We start from the raw sequence: 19,826 nt of genomic DNA, 5'->3' as shown, positions 1-19,826 counted from the left end.
CTTTCATGTTTCCGAAATGAAACTTCAAATGCCACTGTCTTTCATGTGTAGGAATTTGTGCCTATGTGTTCTACTATGTAACCTTTTACTTAAATTTGGTTTTTTTTTCACCTTCCCAGCAGCCTCTTAATTTTGTTTTATATATTAATAATATTTCTCTGCTTCCAGTGGAGAAACATCACTCTTTAGGTAAAATGTCTCATCATTTCCTATTAACCAATCTTCATATTATCTTAATTAAAATTATCCGGCAATGTATTTCATAAAAGGCAAATTTGTTTCTTTAATCCCATTTCTTGTGTCATCTGATTATTTTAGTTGGTAAATGTCCTTCTGAGGATTAAATAGTTGGCAGAAAATTGTACTTTATTTGTGTGATAATGTGTCCGATTTCAGTTGTTTTGCATACGTCCTACACTATAGTGCTTGTGTCTGTATCTCAAGTAGAGTTTTCACTTTCCTTTTCTGTCATTCTTTTTAGGAAGTGGGGATAAATGGTCAAACAAGCAACTCTTCTTGGATGCTATTCACCCTACAGAAGGTAAAAGAGCGCAATATTCATTGTATAATTTTAGGTAGCCTCTGCTAGAAATGACTTTTTTTATGTGCTTAAAGGGTATAATTTTTATTTTTAGCTATTTTTTGTTTTATTGCAGTAATGTTGGTTTATAACACTAAATATGATACAGAGGTGTAGGGCTATGTTACCACACCACACCCACCACAAGGCACCCATAATCCTCTACCATACATAGTCCATTGTGTCCTTTTCCTCTACTCCCTTCTACTTCCCCATTGTAGCCTCAGTTCCACACTCAGATTCTGAGGGTTTGCTATTGATTTGTTTTTATCTGACCCTTTATTTCGTTTTTCTGTATTCCACATAAAAGTAACCCTTTATGATATTTGCCTGTTTCCTTTTGACTTAACTTCACTTAGCAAAATCCCCCTCCATTTTCATCCAGATTGTTGCAAATGGCAAGAGTTCATTTTTATTTGATGTCTGAATAGTACTTCATTGTATTTATCACATCCTCCGAATGTGTTTGGACACTTAGGTTGTTTCTGTAATTTGGCTATTGTAGTGCTGCGATGAACTTAGTAAGAATATCTCTTTGAATTAGTATTTCTGCATTCTTGATGGATACCTAGGAGTAGAATTCTTGGATTATATGGTAGATCTAGTTAATATTTCGAGGACTTGCCATACTATTTTCCATAGGGATTGGACCAGGCTGCATTCTTACCAACAGTGCAAAGGTTTCCTTTTCTCTACATCCTAGCCAACTCTTGTTGTTTCTGGTCTCTGATAGGAGTCATTCTCACAGTTATTAGAAAGTACCTGGTTGTGGGTTTTGATTTGTATTTCCCTGTCAATTAGTGATGATGAAAATTTTTCAGATGCCTGTTTTTGGATAGTGCCTGTTTAACTCTTTTGCCTGGTTGTTGATTGGTTCTTTGTTTTCTTTTTTTGAATTGTATGAGTTCTCTGTAGATCTTGGAAATCAGACTCTTGTCAGATCTATAGTGTGTAAATATTTTCTCCCATTCAGTAGGGTGTCTCGTTTTAGTGGTAGCTTCTTTTGCTGTGCAGAAGCTTTTTAATCTGACATAGTCCCAATTGCTTATATTCTCACTTATTTCTCAAATCCAACAAAGACATCACTAAAGCCTATTCCATGGAGTGTTTTGTCTTTGTTTTTATTTTTTCTTTTGTGTATTTTATGGCTTCAGGACTTACATCTGAGTTTTTTATCTATTTTAAGTTAAATTTTATGTATGTGTGAGATAATGGTTTAGTTATATTCTTTTATGTGTGAATGTCCAGTTTTCCTAATACCATTTGTTGAAGAGACTTTATCCAAGGTATACTCTTGACTCCTTTGTCATGGATTATTGTCCATATAAGTGAGGATTTATTTGTGGGCTCTCAGTTCTGTTCCATTGGTCTACATGTCTTTTTTCCACCCAGCACCATACTGTTTTGATTATTATAGTATAGTGTTTGTTCTAGTTTTTTGAAGAATGCCATTGAAACTTTGATACAGATTGCTTTGTGTAAAATGGCCATTTTATAAAATGGACTAATTTTTTTTGTATCACCCAGTAGCATTAGACTTGAGTATTCATAGTTGTGTTATTTTTAATTTTCAAATCAAAACTGACATTATTTTTGACCTGCTAAGGTTGAGTCAGGTAGTATATCATGTGAATTTTAATCAAAGGGGGATTTCATTTCATTGAACTTCATTAACCTGAAATTAGAGTTTTTCATAACTAAAAGTAGTCAACATTGCTGTTCATGTTGTAGGCACATGCTGTTAGGAGTCAAATTAGGGCAGCATGCTGCATTCCTGGTTGACTGAGCACAGGCAAGCCTGAAGAAGTGGTTCCTGACCTGAACTTTTCCCCAAACTCACCTTCTAGTATTCTAGTATTTCTGGTTGTGTTCAAACAGATTGCTCCTAACGCTTACACATAGCTAAAGAAAAGTCACATATTACTTAGTATAATGATATCGATAGTAAGTGCAGATTTTATTTAAAAATTTTACTAGTCATATGTATTTGTGATTTTATCTAATTTCTGTTAAATATTGAGCCCACAGGTGAATGTCAATTTCTGTGATGGTTGAGGGGCCATATTCTCACTGATGCCTTTTTTTTATTGTAGATACTTTTAAAGACCTGAACATTTGTCTAGTATTTAATTGGAGTCATTTAATTTGAAAACTAAAAGGAATCTTAGTGATCATTCAGTCCAAATGTCTTTGACTTATTTATGGCCAAAAACAGGAACTTAATAAATCCATGTCTCATGCCTCACAAGTGCACTCTTGTTCCTTTGCTAAAAAGAAGTTTAAAAAATGAAAATTCACATTTGACCATTCATTTATCAAAAATACACATATTAAAGACATCAAAAATATTCAAATTTGAGTTCATAATAAAAATGAAAATTTTAATTTAAGGTATACAGCCTAATGACTTGGCTTTCTTATTTTGTGAAATAATTACCACAGTAAATTTTGTTGACATTCACTGACATGTATAGATAGAAAGAAAAATTGCTTTTTTTCGTCATGATGAGAACTCTTAAGATCTACCCTCTGCAGCTGCCAGGTTTCCCACACAGCAGTGTTAACTATGGTCACATGTGTTCATGTTGTACATTTATCCCACATCTTCAGTGCTTACTGAACTTACAGATGGAAGCTTGTGCCTTTGACCACCTTCACCCAATTCTTCCTTCCCCACTCCCTACATCTGGTAACCACAAATCTGATCTCTTTTTCTATGATTATGTTTCTGTTTTTGTTTTTGTTAAGATTCCACACGTGAGATCATACAGTTTGTCTTTCTCTGTCTGACTTCATTTATCATAATGCACTCAAGATCCATCCATGTTGTCACAATGGTAGGATTTCCTTTTTTATGGCTAAATAAAATAGATATAAAATAGATATATACCACCACTTCTTCATCCATTCCCCTGTCAACAGACACTTAGGTTGTTTCCATTGTAAACTACCTAATTGTAAATAATGCTACTGTGAGCATGGCGTGCAAATAACTCTTTGACATTGTGCTGTCATTTCCTTCAGATACATTTCCAGAAATGGGATTGCTGGATCACACGGTAGTTCTATTTTTACTTTTCTGAGGAATTTCCATAATGTTCTCAATAGTAACTGTACCAGCTTATAGTACATCTGTTTTGTGCCCTGTTATTTCACACTCACCTCTATAGAATATTATTTCTGTACTCCGCTGGCAAAACAAAGTATGAATTGTTCTGATATTCTCAACATTAAGTCCTAATATCCCCTAATTGATACAATAACTGTGTATTTTCAAAACTTATTCTGTACTTATTTGATAAATGTAAGGCACTTTATAAGCTACTAGAGAAATCTAGAAGAGGCATTTAAGATCACATTGCTCTTTACTTGAATGATACTATTTTAAATATTGTGTTTTTTAACCAACTTCATTGAAAAAGGAAGCATTACAGCATTTGCAGTGTGGGCGAAAGGGCACAGTAGGTAGGAATTAGGAAACCTGGGTCTCAGACCTACCACTAATTATTCCTGTTAAGTAGAACAACACTCATACTCCACATTTGTACTGTGGAGTTTAGGGTTGGGGCAGACGATGAGGTATTGTAATAAATGAACAATAAATTTCATTTCTCTTTAATACTCTAATGAAATCAAGTAAGTGGTTTGAAGCTGAAAGTACCATATTGTGTGACCCTAATTTTATGCCCTTGGAAGGTTAGAGAATTAAATGAATTTTGAATCTTCTAGGCAGTGCTAAGGGTATAGTGAAAATAAAGTTATTCTTAGTGATATGTCATTATATTTATTACTAATGGATATGGAACAAAACTTTGGAAAGCATGCACAGAAAATTGCATACCCTTTAGTGTACAGTGAAAATTCATTTTTACATGGCAGGAAAGAAGTAATCAGTTTAAGCATTGGAAATTACCAGTTATTTAGTGACCTTTTTGGTTATTTTCATACCATCCCCAATATTAACTTGTTCAGGTGGTGACTGTGTGCTTTGTGAATTATCTAGGTCCTTTTCTTCATCATCTCTCTCACCGGTGGCCATGTCATTGCTTATTAAAATTTTACATTGGAGATAATGTATAAGGACAGAAAATGAAGCCATAATCAGGATAATTTTAGCTCGTGTAAGCTGTTCTGGACAAAGATTAGAGAGAAACTGTTTGTATCTAATGCCTATAATAGAAATGTTGGTGCAACCGAGACTGTGCAGCTGTTAGCTGTTTCTGACTTCTGTTTAGGTGGTTGGCTTAAAGTTCACTTCCTTTCTTAATACCACCCTAAGTATAATTGGCTTGCAATCCCTATTTTTACCCCCAGAATATCAGAAATCTTTAGGTGCTTAGTAATACATCAGAGGTAAATGCTAACTTATAACCTGTTTTATACATTCCCTATTTTTTTTAAAATTCAAAATCACTGAACCATTTCATGAATTTTTTGGTTGTTTTCACACCATCCCCAATATTAACTTGTTCAGGTGGTAACTATGTGCTTTGTGAATTATCTAGACCCCTTCATCATAAGCATAAAAAAAGATTGCCTGGGGCCTAGAATTAAATGTAAAATTTTCAGATGAGCCAAGGCTATATACCTCTGCCACTGTATTTATCTTTTCCACCTAATTATGGTGACATATGCTTACACTTAAGCTAGAAGTTTAAAATTGTAATGATGGTGATGATGATGATAATTAATCCTTAATATTGCTTCATAGTTTCCAGAGGGCCTTTGTGTGTGTGTGTGTGTATATATATATATATTTTTTTTTTTGTAAAAACTAATCTTGGCAGCTGCCCCAGGTAAATTAAATAGAGTTTATTAGCCCCAAATACATGATAAGGAATTGAAGCCTGACCAACATAAGCAGTAGAAAAGAAGCAAGGACACTTTTTATCAATATACAGTGCCTACTAGAATTTTTGGCTTTTAGGCATACCTGTAGACAGTTAACTCTCATTTGGCTTTGAAATTATGAATGTTATCTTACAAGGAAAAAAAAAATCTTACACTGGGAGTCTGCGTAAGATTAGTTTCTCTGCAATGTATAAATCTAATTACAGGTGAGAAAAGTTGGTTTTTTGGTTAGATCCTTAATCATGATCCATAGCACTCAGGCTTACTCGATCTCTTTCCACTAGTTTGACATAGTTGGTATGTAACTTCAACAAGTCTCCCAGGATCTTAGATAAGGCTCATTCATTTTATTCTTTTTCCTGTGTTTCATTCAGCATCTGACTGCTTTTCTAGCTCATGGGAGACCAACTGAAGGCAATGAGATTCCGGATTTGGCTATAATAATTTCAGTGCAAATTTGATTCCCTTGTTGAATGTGAATTCATAACTCTGGAGTGCTCTTGTGGTCTCCTGGGGTACAGTACAGTCTCAGTGCTGCTACCTAAAAAACTTACCCACATTTTGGGAGCAGAGTTTGGAAAACAAGACAGTCTCTTATTACCACATTCCTAATGTTACTCCAAGAATGAGCTCACATTATGACTCTCAGATGATACACACCAAGCATGTTACGATGATTGTGGAATGTAAAAACGAGCCCCGTGGACTTGTTTTTCAGTGCTTGGTTAGTTTTGTGTGTTCAATTAAAAGCTGAAAGAGAAATGACTAATTCGTTTTTAGAGAACAAAACTTTTCTTTTCCTCACATTTCTATTACCTTGTCAGGAAGAAAAAAAAAAGGACTGGCTTGCTGTGTTGGTTCTCAACCTTGGACCTATTTCCTTCTCTGAACATTTCCCATTTCCTGTCTCTCACCACCAAACCTTTGTGGAGATAACCACCACTTCTTTGTCTTAACTTCCTCCCCCAGTTCTTCTGTCTGAGGAGAGGTTCATCTTGAGTGATGACCCCAAAGTCTGTCCAGGCTGCCAAACAGGGCAGTGTTCTGGGAGTACTCCTTGGGGCAAGACACTCTAATACCCCTCTTCCAAATGCTAGCAAGACCACTCTTTTATGTCTTTTTCAAATGTGGACAATCTACAGGCCCTGTGATGCCTGTTGCTCTAACAGGGTTTAGAGGAGATGAGCTCTAGATGGGTGGTGTTGCCTCCTTTGCAGTGACTTAAGAGAACTCCCAATGTCTTCTCCTTTTTTGCATCTTGGACTTAATCTGCAACCTGAATCACTCCTTTGCTGTCTCCCAGTACACCAAGCTCTGGGACTTGAGTATCACTGGTGTCTGCTGTCTAGTCACTCTGCCCTTTACCCCTGTCCCCTGTTTGCTGGTTTCTGAGCTTCCTCTACTTCCTCTAACCCCAATCTTCTTAAACTACTTCTAGGCCTAAGTATTTTAGGCCTGAACTGCACTTCTCATTTGCAGTCCATTTGCAGCTATGCCCTTGGCTTTTTTTTTTTTGGTGGGGGGGGGAGCTGTTTTTCTCAATTAACTTGGAATACAAGAAAAGGAACAACCATTGAAAAGAAATGAAACTATTTGAAGGCTCTCCAAAAACAAACAAAAAACCCCAACAATGCTAGCTAGGGGAGTAATCTTCCTAGCCCTGCCACTCTGGTGATTACTTGTTTTTCCCTGACCAGGACCTAGAATCTAGTATGTTCCTTTCTCTTGACACAGAGTATCTTAGGATAAAAGTGTATGCTGTGAAATGATTTGCTGATACTACAGCTGCAATTAGGAAACCTAAAAGTAACCTCTCCTCTCCTCCAGCCTGGCTGACCTGTAGTCTTATTCAGTTGTGTCACTAAAACACATTCATCTGACCCCAGAATTCAGTGAAGGGGATTCAGTTCCCTTACATATTTCACCTGTGTTTGTTATGTCCTGACTGGCAGTCAGTACACACAGTCAGGCCTCACAGCTTCTTTTTTGATCAGTCCAACTTGGTGATTGAAAGCAAATATTCCAATCAGCATATTTAGTCTCAGTCTCCCTGAAGAGAAATGTCTTTAATCATCCTCTCCAGGCCAACTCACCAAAAGGATCCTACATAAATATACTATCATTTCCACCAATCTTCAAGAAACACTTAGAATGTGTTATTCCAATAGCCTCTTAGTTCAGTATTCTGGTGTAAGAGAGAGAGCATCTTAATTTTGTTTCATTTATCAAAAAAGATACAAATAAGTATATTTGTTTATCATTATGGGCAACATTCTATTTTTTTCTATCAATATTATGTAAATTGTGAATGTAATTTTTCCTTTCAGAGGGATCAGGCATTTAGAAATGTTTCCTTCCAAGAGCAATGTTGGTGCTTTGTGTTTTTGTGTGTAACTATATATGGTTTGTCCTATTTCAGCCATATTTTCAGAAGACAAAAACACCACAGAGCCTGCTCATAAGGTTAAAAATGCCCCATCCATTCCCAACACTCCAGAGCCAACAACGCAAGAACCCTTGGTGGGCAGCCAAAAGAGAAAAGCAAGGAAAACCAAGATCACACATCTTGTCAGGACAGCAGATGGCCGGGTATCACCAGCAGGAGGTACTTTGGGTAAGAAGAGGGAGTTTTAGACAGAGATAGCTAGAGCAAGCAGTTGAGCGTTGTGGCCATATTGGCTAGTGAATGACTATAAGCCAACTGTGGGTCTGTTCTGTGGGTTTGGTCATAGTGATATTCTTTTTCTGTGCTTCTCCTTGAGAGCTAGTTTTCTACAAATGTCTAAATGTACAAGTTGCATTCCATGTGTTAAAATCATCTCTCTTTAAGAGCGTATCTGGAATTCTTAGCAAGGAACGGTATCAGCTTCACCTTTATGGCATGTACTCAGTTTGAATTAAATAAATTCTCAGAGATTCTAGACTTTTAAAAATAATGGATGAGTGGGTATTTCTCGATGGTTCGCTATTCAAGTCACTACAAACTAGATCATCAGTATTTAAACCAGTGGATTACAAAAGCATCTAGCATTTCTTTTAAGCTGATTCAGACCACTGAGGGAGTCTAACAATGCTTCTGCATTTCTTTAGTTCTCTAGGTTATTCCTTAACTAAATCTTAACTTACAGTAAATATCTCCATTTTCTATTTCTGCATTTTTGTGGACTGCAGTCTGTTTGCTGTTCCTGGTGGCCTCTGGAGAAGCAGAGTTGCCTTGATGCCTAAATTAAGAGAGACACTAAGTATCTCCCCTCCCTCCGTTCTTCGGGTGCTACACCAACTAGGCATTAGTAGCCATTCTGCCTTTCGGCACCTCCAGCATCTCATTCTGTTAGCCCTGAAGGAAGTTTTCCTCCTGTTCCCCACCCAGTGCAATTTTCAGGAAAACATCAAGACCTTTCTATGACTTTTACACATAGAAAGAAATATTTAAGAGCAACCTTTTTGAAAGTGATTTATAAATACCTGATTGGGATTAATCTAGTTGTTAATAGAGATTATTTATTGGGATAAAATTAGAGGACAACTAGTGAGTTGTGTACTTTTTCTTGTATTTTACACATATAGGTCATTTAAACCAAAAATCATTAAAGATCCCCAATTTTACCCTGTCATATAAGAGATAGTGCTCCAAGAGGTATTTTTGTTGCTGTGTAATTCAACTAGTGAGAAGTCAGACAGGAACTACTTCTCCTGATTTTTAGTTCAACAGGCCTTTCCCTCTAGCTTCTGTTCTGTGATTTTCATCTCATAGCCTGTTATGGCCTTATTTTCACCTGTAGGAAGAATGAAAAGACTTTAGAAAATGCTCCCTTTTATGTAGAAAAGTACCTAGCACTTTCGTATCCTAATATATGACATTTACAACTTTTAACAATTGCTTTCTATATTTAAAATATTTTAAAACCATGATAAAGATTCCTTTTGTGTAATGACTACATCATAATTATGAAAGTGTACTCATTTCCATTATGTATGTATATTTACTAGCATTTCATCCACCTCTCCATTAATACCAGTGGGCCCTTTGCCTTCCATCTACTAGGTTTTCAGAATAAAAAAATAACATTTTGGGATCTCATTGAGACTGATGAATCTCATTAGGATTAGTTTTGGTCATCCAGAGTGTTGGTGTCACAGCATTCCAAATGTCCACGTTGCCATCGTAGAAAAAGCTGTGGCTTCATCAGAAATGTTGGATCACTTAAGAACCTTTTTATAGACAGTCCCTCTGCAGAAGTCACTTGGGTTTTATTTTACCGAAGCCTTTTCTCCTCCTCGCTCCAATGTCTATTCTTTGACCTTGAATAAAACACATCTTCTTTTTTGCTCAGCTTCAGCACTGCCCACAATTGCCATTGAGCTTAATAAAAGAGTTTTATTATTGTGGGAGAAGAGATCCTGTAAAAGCCTTAATATTCGTTGGATGACAAAAGTGAACAGTAAAGAATATTAGCTCATTTCACATTGTCTGGTGCATTTTTCTATGGGTCTCTTCTCTGGAGAGAACAGAGTGATTCTCTTGTGATGAATTTCCCTTTTGTTACAGATGACAAACCAAAGGAGCAACTGCTGCGGAGTCTCCCCAAAGTAATGGAGACTGGCTGCAGTGATGAATGTTCACACAAGTGCACCGAGGCTACAGACACGCGGAGCAGCACTCCCGAGATGCCGGCTGTGTCTGCATTCTTTAGCCTTGCTGCGCTGGCTGAAGTGGCTGCCATGGAGAATGTACACAGGTCAGTGGTGAGGAACCTTGCCCTACCAGGGTTCTGAGGCTCCTGTGGAACTTCACTCCCAACATGGAACATGGAGAAAGACACAGAAACCCAAACCATCCTACCTGACATGATTTGTGATAATTTTCACAGTGCATTAGGACTTGTGACACTTAGTTCAAGAGGATTTTTATGGCGGGTGTTAACAAAAGTTAGCATCGTGGAAAAATACACTGGAATGTAGCCAGCCAGGTGTTTTATTTTCAATACATTATTCTGTGGCTAAACTTCATTTGCACCCAAAGCCCCAGAACAGAGAAGCAGTCTTATCTCATGATTGAACATGAGCTTTGAGGCCAGGTCTGAGATCTGGCCCAGCTCTATCTCTATAAGCACCAAGGTTGTGAGCAAGATCATAAATCTCTCTACTCTGATTTTTTCCTCCTATAAAATGGGGCTAAGTGATACTTCATGGAGATTTTATGTGAAGCAAGTCTAATGTCATAGTGCTAGCAGGTGGTAAACGCCCCACTAAGGATGGTGTTGGCGGCAGTGGCTGGCTGGCAGAAAAACAGGACATCATAGTTCTGGGCACAAGAGGGGGTTGAGGGAGGATATCATGACTGGCAGAAGGCACTTGGTTTTTTTTTTCCAACTCTGTGTTTGCTACAGAGTAATTTATTTCAGGGTCCTCAGTTTTTCATCTTAGATCCAGCATAGTGCTATCCCCAAAGAACCAAAAAGTTATAAGGATCAGACTAGATCATAGATGTTGAAAGCCTTTTGAACTCAATAATACCCCAAAGAAAGTATAGTAAGTTCTAAATGTGTAATTGCGGTTTTCTGCTCATTAATAGGTCCTTTGGGAAGGCAAAAAAAAAGCCTTTTGGTAATTCAGGTATTTCATATTTTTATTGAAAGTGGCTTACCCACAGAAGAATTGCTGTCTTAGACAACCATCTGCAGCACCAAAGTGCTTGAGGTCTAGCTCAGTTTGTGGACCCACCTGTCAGGCTCCATTCTCCTCTCTTTCCTCGAGGGATGGGAGACCCTGATGTCCTCTTTGTTTGCTTCTTACTCTTTACCTGTCATATTACAATTTAGCACTTCCTCACAAATAGCCTCTAGATAATTATAAAAATGAAGTCAGTTTCCTTTTCATGTGTACATCACAAGACCCTAATAGCAAGTGAATGCTGACAGATGCCGTTAAAATGGCTCAACTCTGAGGAAGGTAGTGCACACACCCTTCTCTCCCCATGGAGTTTACAGTGAGTTCAGAGGACACACTTCATGCATGCTAAAGAGTTTAATATGTGCCTGTGTGTTACTAAGTGGGCCTGTGAATTAATGGCAATAAGACTATTAGAATTCAGAGGGAAGATCACAATTGAAGGTTCAGAAAGGGCCTCCATAGTCACCCTTGCTGCTGCCAGGGTTCCTTTCTAAATATGGCTGCGGCCCTCCAGTGCTCTATTAACCAACCTTCCAAGACAGCGGCAGAAAGCCTCAGCAGATCTTTCCACTGTTACCACCATGCCACCCCGCTCCTCCCTGCCCTGCTGGCATGTGGAATTGCTTGCTCCTATCCAGTACTTTGTCCTCCTCATGAACTGCTCCTGCTCCTCCTGGCTCCAGTTCTTTGTCTCAGGCTTCTTCCTGAAGCCTTTACGTTCATAATGCACACCTCTGTTAGCCCAGCTGCCACACTGGGTTGTAATTTGTTAATGCTTCTGTCTCCTATTATATTTGGAAAGCAAAATATACTTTCTTAGTTCCCATGACATCAACGGCTGAATGAACAAATGAATGAGTAAATGAGGTGTTCTTGACATTTGGCTGCCTTAGCTATTAGCTAGCATAGAAAAAATGGTGTGAGTAAATGTTCTTCTTTTTCCAAAACCTCCCTTAGTTAGAACAATATTGCTGACTAGAATTTCCCTATCAACTAAACAAATGACCAGTGCTCTTAATATCTACAAAGACAAACGCCCTTGGGAAATCTTAGTGGTAACTTTAGCCCTTACCTATTAATGCAGAACTACCAGCCTATGCTCTCCCTATAAACTTAATGTAATTTACCTGTGCTGCACATCAATTAATTATTGTTTAGGCATCACCTTGGTTCATAATTTAGAGGGTGGCCAATACAATTAAGGGTAGGAATATATTTCTTGCACTCTTATGTGTAGAAACCCAACATAGGAAGAGAGTTTTACAAAATGCAGGAATAGAAGTTGGAATAAACCTTTGATTGAGAGCCTGTTTATTTAGTAGGAGTTTTATAAGGAGGAAAACTCATTACACTTAATCCTAAAACCAGCCCTGCCATTGGGTTTCTTTCAATCACATTTAATGATGGCGTAGATGGTTAACTTGCCAAGAGCACACAGCTATATTGAGTCAAGATTTGAACTAAGGTCTTGAACTCCAGCATACTGTTTGTGCAAGCCTCTGTTATTCCATAGGAAGTCCTGAAGTCTCGCTGGTTCTGGAGACCTCAGTTGGTTCCAGCCACACCATGCATCGACCTCCTTTTCTTTATTGATTAAGTGGTCTTTCACCCCATTTTTTCTCTCTCTTTTTTTCATGTTGTGTTTCTTACTTTTCACTATTTTTTTCTCTATTCTTTTCCTTTTCCAATACTTATAAAATTCTTTTGGCTTTTGCTGCACTATTTCAAATTCAACCTTACAGATAAAAAACAGCATTTTCCTTTTATTTTTCTTGAACAAATAGTTGAGCATATTGAACAGTTGGTGCTTACAGCATCCCTGCATGAATAAACAGATTAATCCAGAGGTTTGATTGTAACACATGTTTTGTTTCCCTAAAACCCTAATATCTTATACTGTTAAGTGATCATTGAATTCTGAAATTCCCAAATGTTGTAATTCATCTACATTATTTTTCTTCTCGTACATCAAGAGAAGGAAATGTGTGGTTATAGTGATGGAGTAGGTATCATCTGAATCATAAAAGTTACTACATAATTGGAAAAAGACGTTGAAAGATGAAACCAGTGAACCCCTGGCAGTCACTGGTAGGGGTGGAGGTGCCGGGGGGGCATCGCCTTGTTGTGGGAAACCTGTTGGGATGCGTCGAGGGTATCCCCAAGCCTGTCTTTTTAGAATAAGAATGATGAGAATTCCACAAATTTCCTAGTCTTGTCTAGTGTCCTCTTATACACTGATTTCAACCCACGTTTGACTGGATCTTCTCAGACTCTGAAATCAGAGTTCGATACTCACTTTGACAGCACATACACTAAAATTGAACCATACAGAGAAGATTAGCATGGCTCCACCACAGGAATGACATGCAAATTGGCAAAACATTCCATATCTAAAAAAAGAAACAAGATAAAATTCAGAGTTGGTAATGGGCCTTCTTCAACCCCCTCCGCTTTCCACATGCCTGTTAGACTTTACGAGAGTTTTGTTGCTTCCTTTGTATTTATTTATTTATTTATTTATTTATTTAAGATTATTTATACAAGAACTGGGGTACAGGTCAGAGGTGCAGGAGGGTGAGAGAATTCACCAGAGAGAGCGGGGAGCAGAACAGGCAGACGGACTGCAGACACTGCTGAGGTGGGGAGCAGCGGGCGGGGCAGAAGAGGTCTCCCACGCCATGTGGGTTTTTCCCTGGCTGGTGGGGAATCGAACCTGCGCTGCAGAGGCTGTGGATAGCTTCACAGCACTGTGCTCAACCTGCTGTGCAACTGGGGAGGCCCTCTTTGCATTCATTTTTTTAAAATCATAATCCAACTCTCTTTCTTCAGGGATCATTGCTTTTATTTGTCTTTAAAGTTTTAAAATTAGGTTTCTTAGTAGAGATCTAAAGAAATGAGTCTGGTGGTTATCAATTAGCGTAGGTGAGTTTTCCCTGCAGGCGAGTCAAGAAAAGGCGCTCATCATTGGTAATATCAGTGGATCAAGAGGGAGATTGTTGTTCCAGATCCACAGCCCTTGACTGAAGGGTTCTCACTTCTTAGGGAATTTCCCCAAATTTCTTGGTGCTTTAGGCTTCATCTTTACAAAATGGAGGTGGTAGGTTGGGGATGGAGTATATTACTGAGTTGTCTAAGAGAAATTGAGATAAATTCTTTAAAAAAAATGCATAGAAGGAGAAAAGTGGCTTTAAGAAACGTAAGTAGTAAGTCTACAGTAGCTATTAAGTAAGACTTTGGAAAGCTTGTATTAGTTATCCATCATCCTGTCTTCTTTCTCATATTGTACTCTGAATAAGTACTTTCTTTTTTTCCTTTTGTTTTGCAGAGGTCAGAGATCAACTCCACTCACCCATGATGGACAGCCAAAAGAAATGCCACAGGCTCCTGTACTTATTTCCTGCGCTGACCAGTGAAGCGCTATTTAATTGTAAAACGTTGTGCTTTACCTACTACCCTAGCCTTGTCTTTACCGAGGGATGCTAGTGAGTCCAAGTGGTGGAAAATATAGACTGCAAACAAGTGCTTGTTGCCCGACATGGCCCAGATTCACTTGAAGCAGAAGTTAGCATCCTGGGCCAGTTTGTTCTTTCAGAACCCAGATTCCTTGAGGGTGATGTTATCTGTCTGATACTGAGCAGAAACAGAATGCTCCTGGAGCTTTGCTTTCTATTGAAGGCTTTTGACGGTAATAGGTGGTAACTTGGTAAAAGGCTGCCTTTACTGTAGCTCATCCAGCATCTCTTTTACCAACCAGAGAGAGTGAAACTAGTTTCGTATATTACCTAGTTATTCTTTCAAAACAAAAACAAAAAAACAAACAAAAAAAAAAACAACAAAAACTGACGCACTGCACTAGTTATGATTAGATATTCTTAGTCTTTTTTTGTACATGGAGATTTAAGTTCTAAGATGGTTTATATAATAGGTTATACCTACATTTATATTGTAGAGTAATATTAAAAAGCCTGTTCCAGAGACTCCCAAGCAGCATGGGCAGGCAGATGTACCATTGTTAGCGGTGTGCTCGGCCTCGTGGTCCATATATTCTGCACTTTTCTATTTGCCACCAGAGTGGTAGTTTGCTGGCAAAAAAAAACAGAAAAAAAAAATTACAATTCTTAACAAGCTGAATTTTTTTCTTAGCCTTCAGTGACCAAGGAGAATTTGCTTGGGGCAAATTGTGGCAAATATTTTCCCAGACAGGGGAAGAGTCCTGCAGATTACAGATTACTGATGTTTTCATGCCTTGAGGATTCTTTTATTTTTACACAGGGGTCCAAGTGACCAATGGATAGTTCATAAAAGCAAACAAACAAAAATGAGAGAAATATTATTCAGAAGTGACCTTAGTATTACTTCACTATTCTGAACACATTGAAGACACTCACTTCATGTGGACTTTGAGCTGCAGATCTTTTACATTCTCCCCAGACAGACTGGACGGGTAGCAATTGCTATGCACAGCCTAATTGGCACTGCAGGTTTCTAGAGCCATTTTGAGTTTGTGTTGTGAAAGGAGGTAGGGAGTAAAATGATGAGGGAGGTATGCCTGACCAGAGTGGGACTCTTAGTCACAGATCCACCTGCAAGTTTCTGTTTCCTTTTTTGTGTTTTGTTGCTTTTGAACATGAAACCAACCATACATATGCCAGTGCCAAGTGGATTAACTGGCTCAGAACATTCAACATATTGACTTAACCACCTGATGTTCACAGTGTCTTGTTTCCTAGCAACAGATGCACAGTGATAAATCAAAATTAGTCTGAGGCCACAGATTTTACAGGGTATTTGTTCCATAGCACAAAGTATTTCCCCACTCTTGCATCACAGCACAAACTACCAAATTTTAATTATTGGATTCCAGCAATAATTTTTATTGATTTTCAAACTGGCAGAATTTTTGATAGCATTAGTTGGAGTTTGAAGCTTTTGGATTAGATCTCTAAATGGTGACAGTTTACAAGGTTTTATCTAGCTTTCTTATTTATACTTGACTGAATTGTAATGATTTTTTTTCTAATCATAATTTGACCTAATAGCCATACAAAAAAAATGACTCTTATTAGTACTCACTTTGTTTAGCTTTTCATGGTTGTAGATATTACTTCAGTTTCGGTGCTGAAAAATATGTACAACATACTAACAGAATTGAAAAAGAAAATAAGAGTTTTTTTTTTAAAGCAGGTAAAGAGGGCAGCAGAGTGTTGGAATGGTGTCCTCAAAAATGTAAACTAATTGTTGGCATGGAGGAAGAAGGAATTAGTGAGCAGGGATAATCAGAGGTTAAAGCTTAACCCCATTCACATAGAAATAAATGAGGTCAGCAGCCCCAGATTTTAGCATAATATTTTTACTATGATACTCTTTTTATTAGTATTTTCTAAATTTCAGAACACAAAGTGAATGTTTGGAAATTGCTGGGGCCAAATGTTGGTGGCTGTTGGTGTTTTGGACCACTTGCTAGCAGTGATTTAAAAATTATAATTAGCTGAAATCCCAAAACATACCCAACATCAAAATTCGTCTGGTGCAGACCGTGCACCTGGGCAATGGTACTGACTTGTTATTCTATAGGACACGTTAGAATAGATCTATTTTTGCCAGAGCACCCTCCTTCAGTCCTCCGATTACATTTCACTAGAGTTCCTTAAGAAATTGCTGTATATTCATGGGACCTTTTTTTTAAAAGAAGCAAAACAAGATTACTTTTTTCTATGTGATTAATATCTTACTTGATCTGCTTTTCCTAAACCTCAGTGGCTTTTCCCTTAGTCAGGGGTAGGGGTGGGAGGGCAACCTACTGGATATGACTGTTTTCAAATACTTAAAAAAAACCTTTTTGTAGAAATGCTTAATTTTTAAGCGGTTAGGCACTGAGAGTAGCAGAAATCCTGCAAAGCTTTATAGTCCTTTAGACACTCGCCTTGTCGTTTCTGAGTCAAGTCTTGATTTCAATAATAGTGCTTTTCTCTTGCCCTGACTCCACGGGACAGGGGTGTTGGTATTTTCAGGTAACATTTGTTAGCACAAATATTTCAGACCAACATGTAGTGCCCCCTTCCCCCCCACCCATTTTTCATTTGCATTTCATTTCTCTTATTCTTTTTTATTTTGGAAAATCATATTGCTATGGTGTGTACGTTAATCTGCCAACAAACAACATCTACACTAACATTTGTCCTGCAAGCATCTTCAAGAGAAAAAATTGTTGCACCTTATGTATATCTCAAGCAAACCAAAAGATGATGCTGTTCTGCTTTGTTTTATTCTAAATTGTTGTATCATATCTTTCTGAAACCATTCTGAATTTAGTTGAAATTATCAATATTTATGCTTTTAACCTGAATTTCTGTATTCAAACCTGTATATAAATCTTTTGAAAAAAATTGTCCTAGCCCTTCTCTGTGATGCTGGAAGTGGATGATTTAGTCTCAGATGGAGACACAGTACTGTTCCAGTTTTCGTTAGCCTTTTATTTATTTAGTTACTCTGGGTATTTCCTATGTAATTTTGAAGTGTGTAGAGTATATTATAGTAACTGAGCTGCAGCTCTAAGAAGCTGAGTGAAAGAAAAAATACTGTAAGACATCCTTTTTAAGTTTTTATTTGTTTGGATACTGTAATGAGATCAGGAAAAGAGAAAATGTCCCATAGCCACGTTGAAGATAAAGGTTCTTAGCCCCAAATTAGGTTAGTTTTAGATCAAAATGGTTATTCATTAAAGCCCTTTTTTAAAGGTAAATCCTACTGTTGTAATTCTGACAGTCTTTTCTCCACAAATATCAGAAATGTATGTAATGTATTTCTGTCAGATGAGCTTTCCATCAATGCCATCCTGAAGCCATGCTGAGATCCCTCCACGTTACCACTGTTACTCAGTTCCTGCCATTAAATCTGCTGGAGGAAAAAAAAAAAAAGTGATGGAACACTATGAACAAAAGGGAGCGTCTGAACTGGTCTGATAGTTTAGAATCCAACATGTTTATTAATGCCTGTCATTTTCTTACTAAGTCAGATGCTCTTCTACCTGCGTCATAGAGAATTGTGTTTGCGCTCTGCAGTCTTTGGCTCATCATATGGAAATATTTGCACCGATGTAAAATCTCAAGCAAACTATGTATTGATGCAGAACCAGTAGTAAGCTGAAAACTGATGTTTTGCTTATACAGTGTGTTTTGGGGGGAGGGCGGGCAATGGGGAGTATCAAATAGCTCTGTTCCAAGTTTGGCATTTGGCATTAATGTGAAGCAGTGGGACCATGCTGTCTACTAAACTACTGTATGAAACCTAAGTGTTCTGGAGCCCAGCGGCTGGAGGTTGGAGGCCAGCATCCCTGCAACAAAGAAGCAGCAGCCATGCTCCGTTGGGAAAAAGGAAGGAAGTCAAGGGAGACCTGGAGTCAACATTTGCAAAGGAAAGTTGAGGTGTATGTGATGCTGTTGAGATTCACCTTTGATTGCACTGCTCCACAGAGCCCTCATGTAAGGCCAATCCTAATGGGCTACCTCGGCTTTAAAAGTTAATTTCAGTAAGTTCTGTTTCAAAGGTTTGTCTTTTTTTGCTTCTACCTTCAGTGCCATTAGTTTCCACTGCAGTGTTTTGACTTTACAAACCGCCTTCTCCAGAGAGAACAATGTATTGCTGAAAACGGGCAGTAGAAGCAAATGCTATAATTGCATTTGACCTATAAAGTATTCAGAGTGACTGTTAGATGGAAATTAAAATTTAGTTTTCCCCACATAGGACCTTGTTTTGCACCTTATAAAGATTGTTAATTAGATGTTACTTTTATTTATACAAACATTCCCAAAGAATTAGATTTGAATTTTGTTTTTGAGTTTTGGGATTTTTAAAAGTTATTTAGATTGACTAACATCATAATTATAACAAAAGAAACTTGTTCAGTCCATCTTACCAGATATATCTGGTATAGTATTCAGGGTTTGATGGACTGCCATGCTTTAGTTTGGAAGTGATGTTAAGTTTATTATACTCCACTTTAAATGACCCCATCCTTTTCAAAGGGTACATTATCTTGCTCACATTTCAGAATAAAAAAGCAACAAGAGTGGATAACAAGACAGAGATTTGACCCCTCGTATCCCTCCATCTATTTGTGCTACACTTTCCTTAAAAAATATAAACACATGCTTTTCTTCACACACACGAGAGTTTCCTCTCCTGGCAAATTTTACTTGTGATCTGATTTATACTAACAAATTGAAAAAGGAGACTTTATACTTAAAATTTCTATGGCCACTGTTACCTTGTTTGTAGCGAGTGGTCAAAATTGATCCAGTCCTTAAATTGATTTTTATGTACAGAACTAGTTGTTGTGAACATTGTTACTCCTTCCAAAGATTTCCTAATAACTTGGGCCAGAACTGGTTACTGAGTAACAGGACCTAATCCAATGCCTCTAAACCCTCCCACCTGCCCTGCAAATCTTACCTCACAATCTCTAACCTAAATCACAGAGACACATATGTGTCATGAACTAACACCCATCTGCGGCCCCCCAGAAGGGCTGGCTTGTGTCCCCCGACACTTCCCATTAGTGCCTCGGCTCTAATAATGGCAGAACTGGGGGTAGGGAAGGTTTGTGATCTGGAGCTCAGCACATGCTCAGCAACATTTTTCTCATTTCATTAGCATACAAACAAGTCTCTTGCTCTCAGGAATTTGCCCCCCCCCAAAAGAATAAAAACCACCTGAGATTCCA

At 37.9% G+C, this 19,826-nt stretch overlaps 1 protein-coding gene and 1 non-coding gene across 10 annotated transcripts in view; both read left to right on the top strand.

The window, feature by feature from the left end:
• The window catches only part of BBX (BBX high mobility group box domain containing), a 267,523-nt gene extending 252,614 nt beyond the window's left edge, over positions 1-14,909 (top strand). For 8 of the 9 annotated variants that reach the window (XM_054700626.1, XM_054700630.1, XM_054700629.1 and 5 more), the window contains 4 exons: positions 482-541; positions 7,851-8,045; positions 9,981-10,170; positions 14,430-14,909. In XM_054700626.1, the coding sequence (XP_054556601.1) occupies positions 482-541; positions 7,851-8,045; positions 9,981-10,170; positions 14,430-14,517 (533 nt within the window). In that variant the 3' untranslated portion in view covers positions 14,518-14,909. The remainder of the gene's footprint in view (positions 1-481; positions 542-7,850; positions 8,046-9,980; positions 10,171-14,429) is intronic. The other variant, XM_054700631.1, reaches the window with a different exon arrangement.
• On the top strand, positions 13,393-13,498 carry LOC119258327 (U6 spliceosomal RNA). Its single transcript, XR_005128195.1, has one exon. It is a non-coding gene; the product is annotated as a U6 spliceosomal RNA (small nuclear RNA).
• Positions 14,910-19,826: the final 4,917 nt, after the last annotated feature.

The sequence above is a fragment of the Talpa occidentalis genome, unplaced genomic scaffold, assembly GCF_014898055.3.
Source record: "Talpa occidentalis isolate TD23 unplaced genomic scaffold, MPIMG_talOcc4v2.1 talOcc4.4, whole genome shotgun sequence".
Lineage (NCBI taxonomy): Eukaryota > Metazoa > Chordata > Mammalia > Eulipotyphla > Talpidae > Talpa > Talpa occidentalis.
Note: the sequence above shows the minus strand (reverse complement) of the source record. Positions and strands in the feature narration are given on the sequence as shown.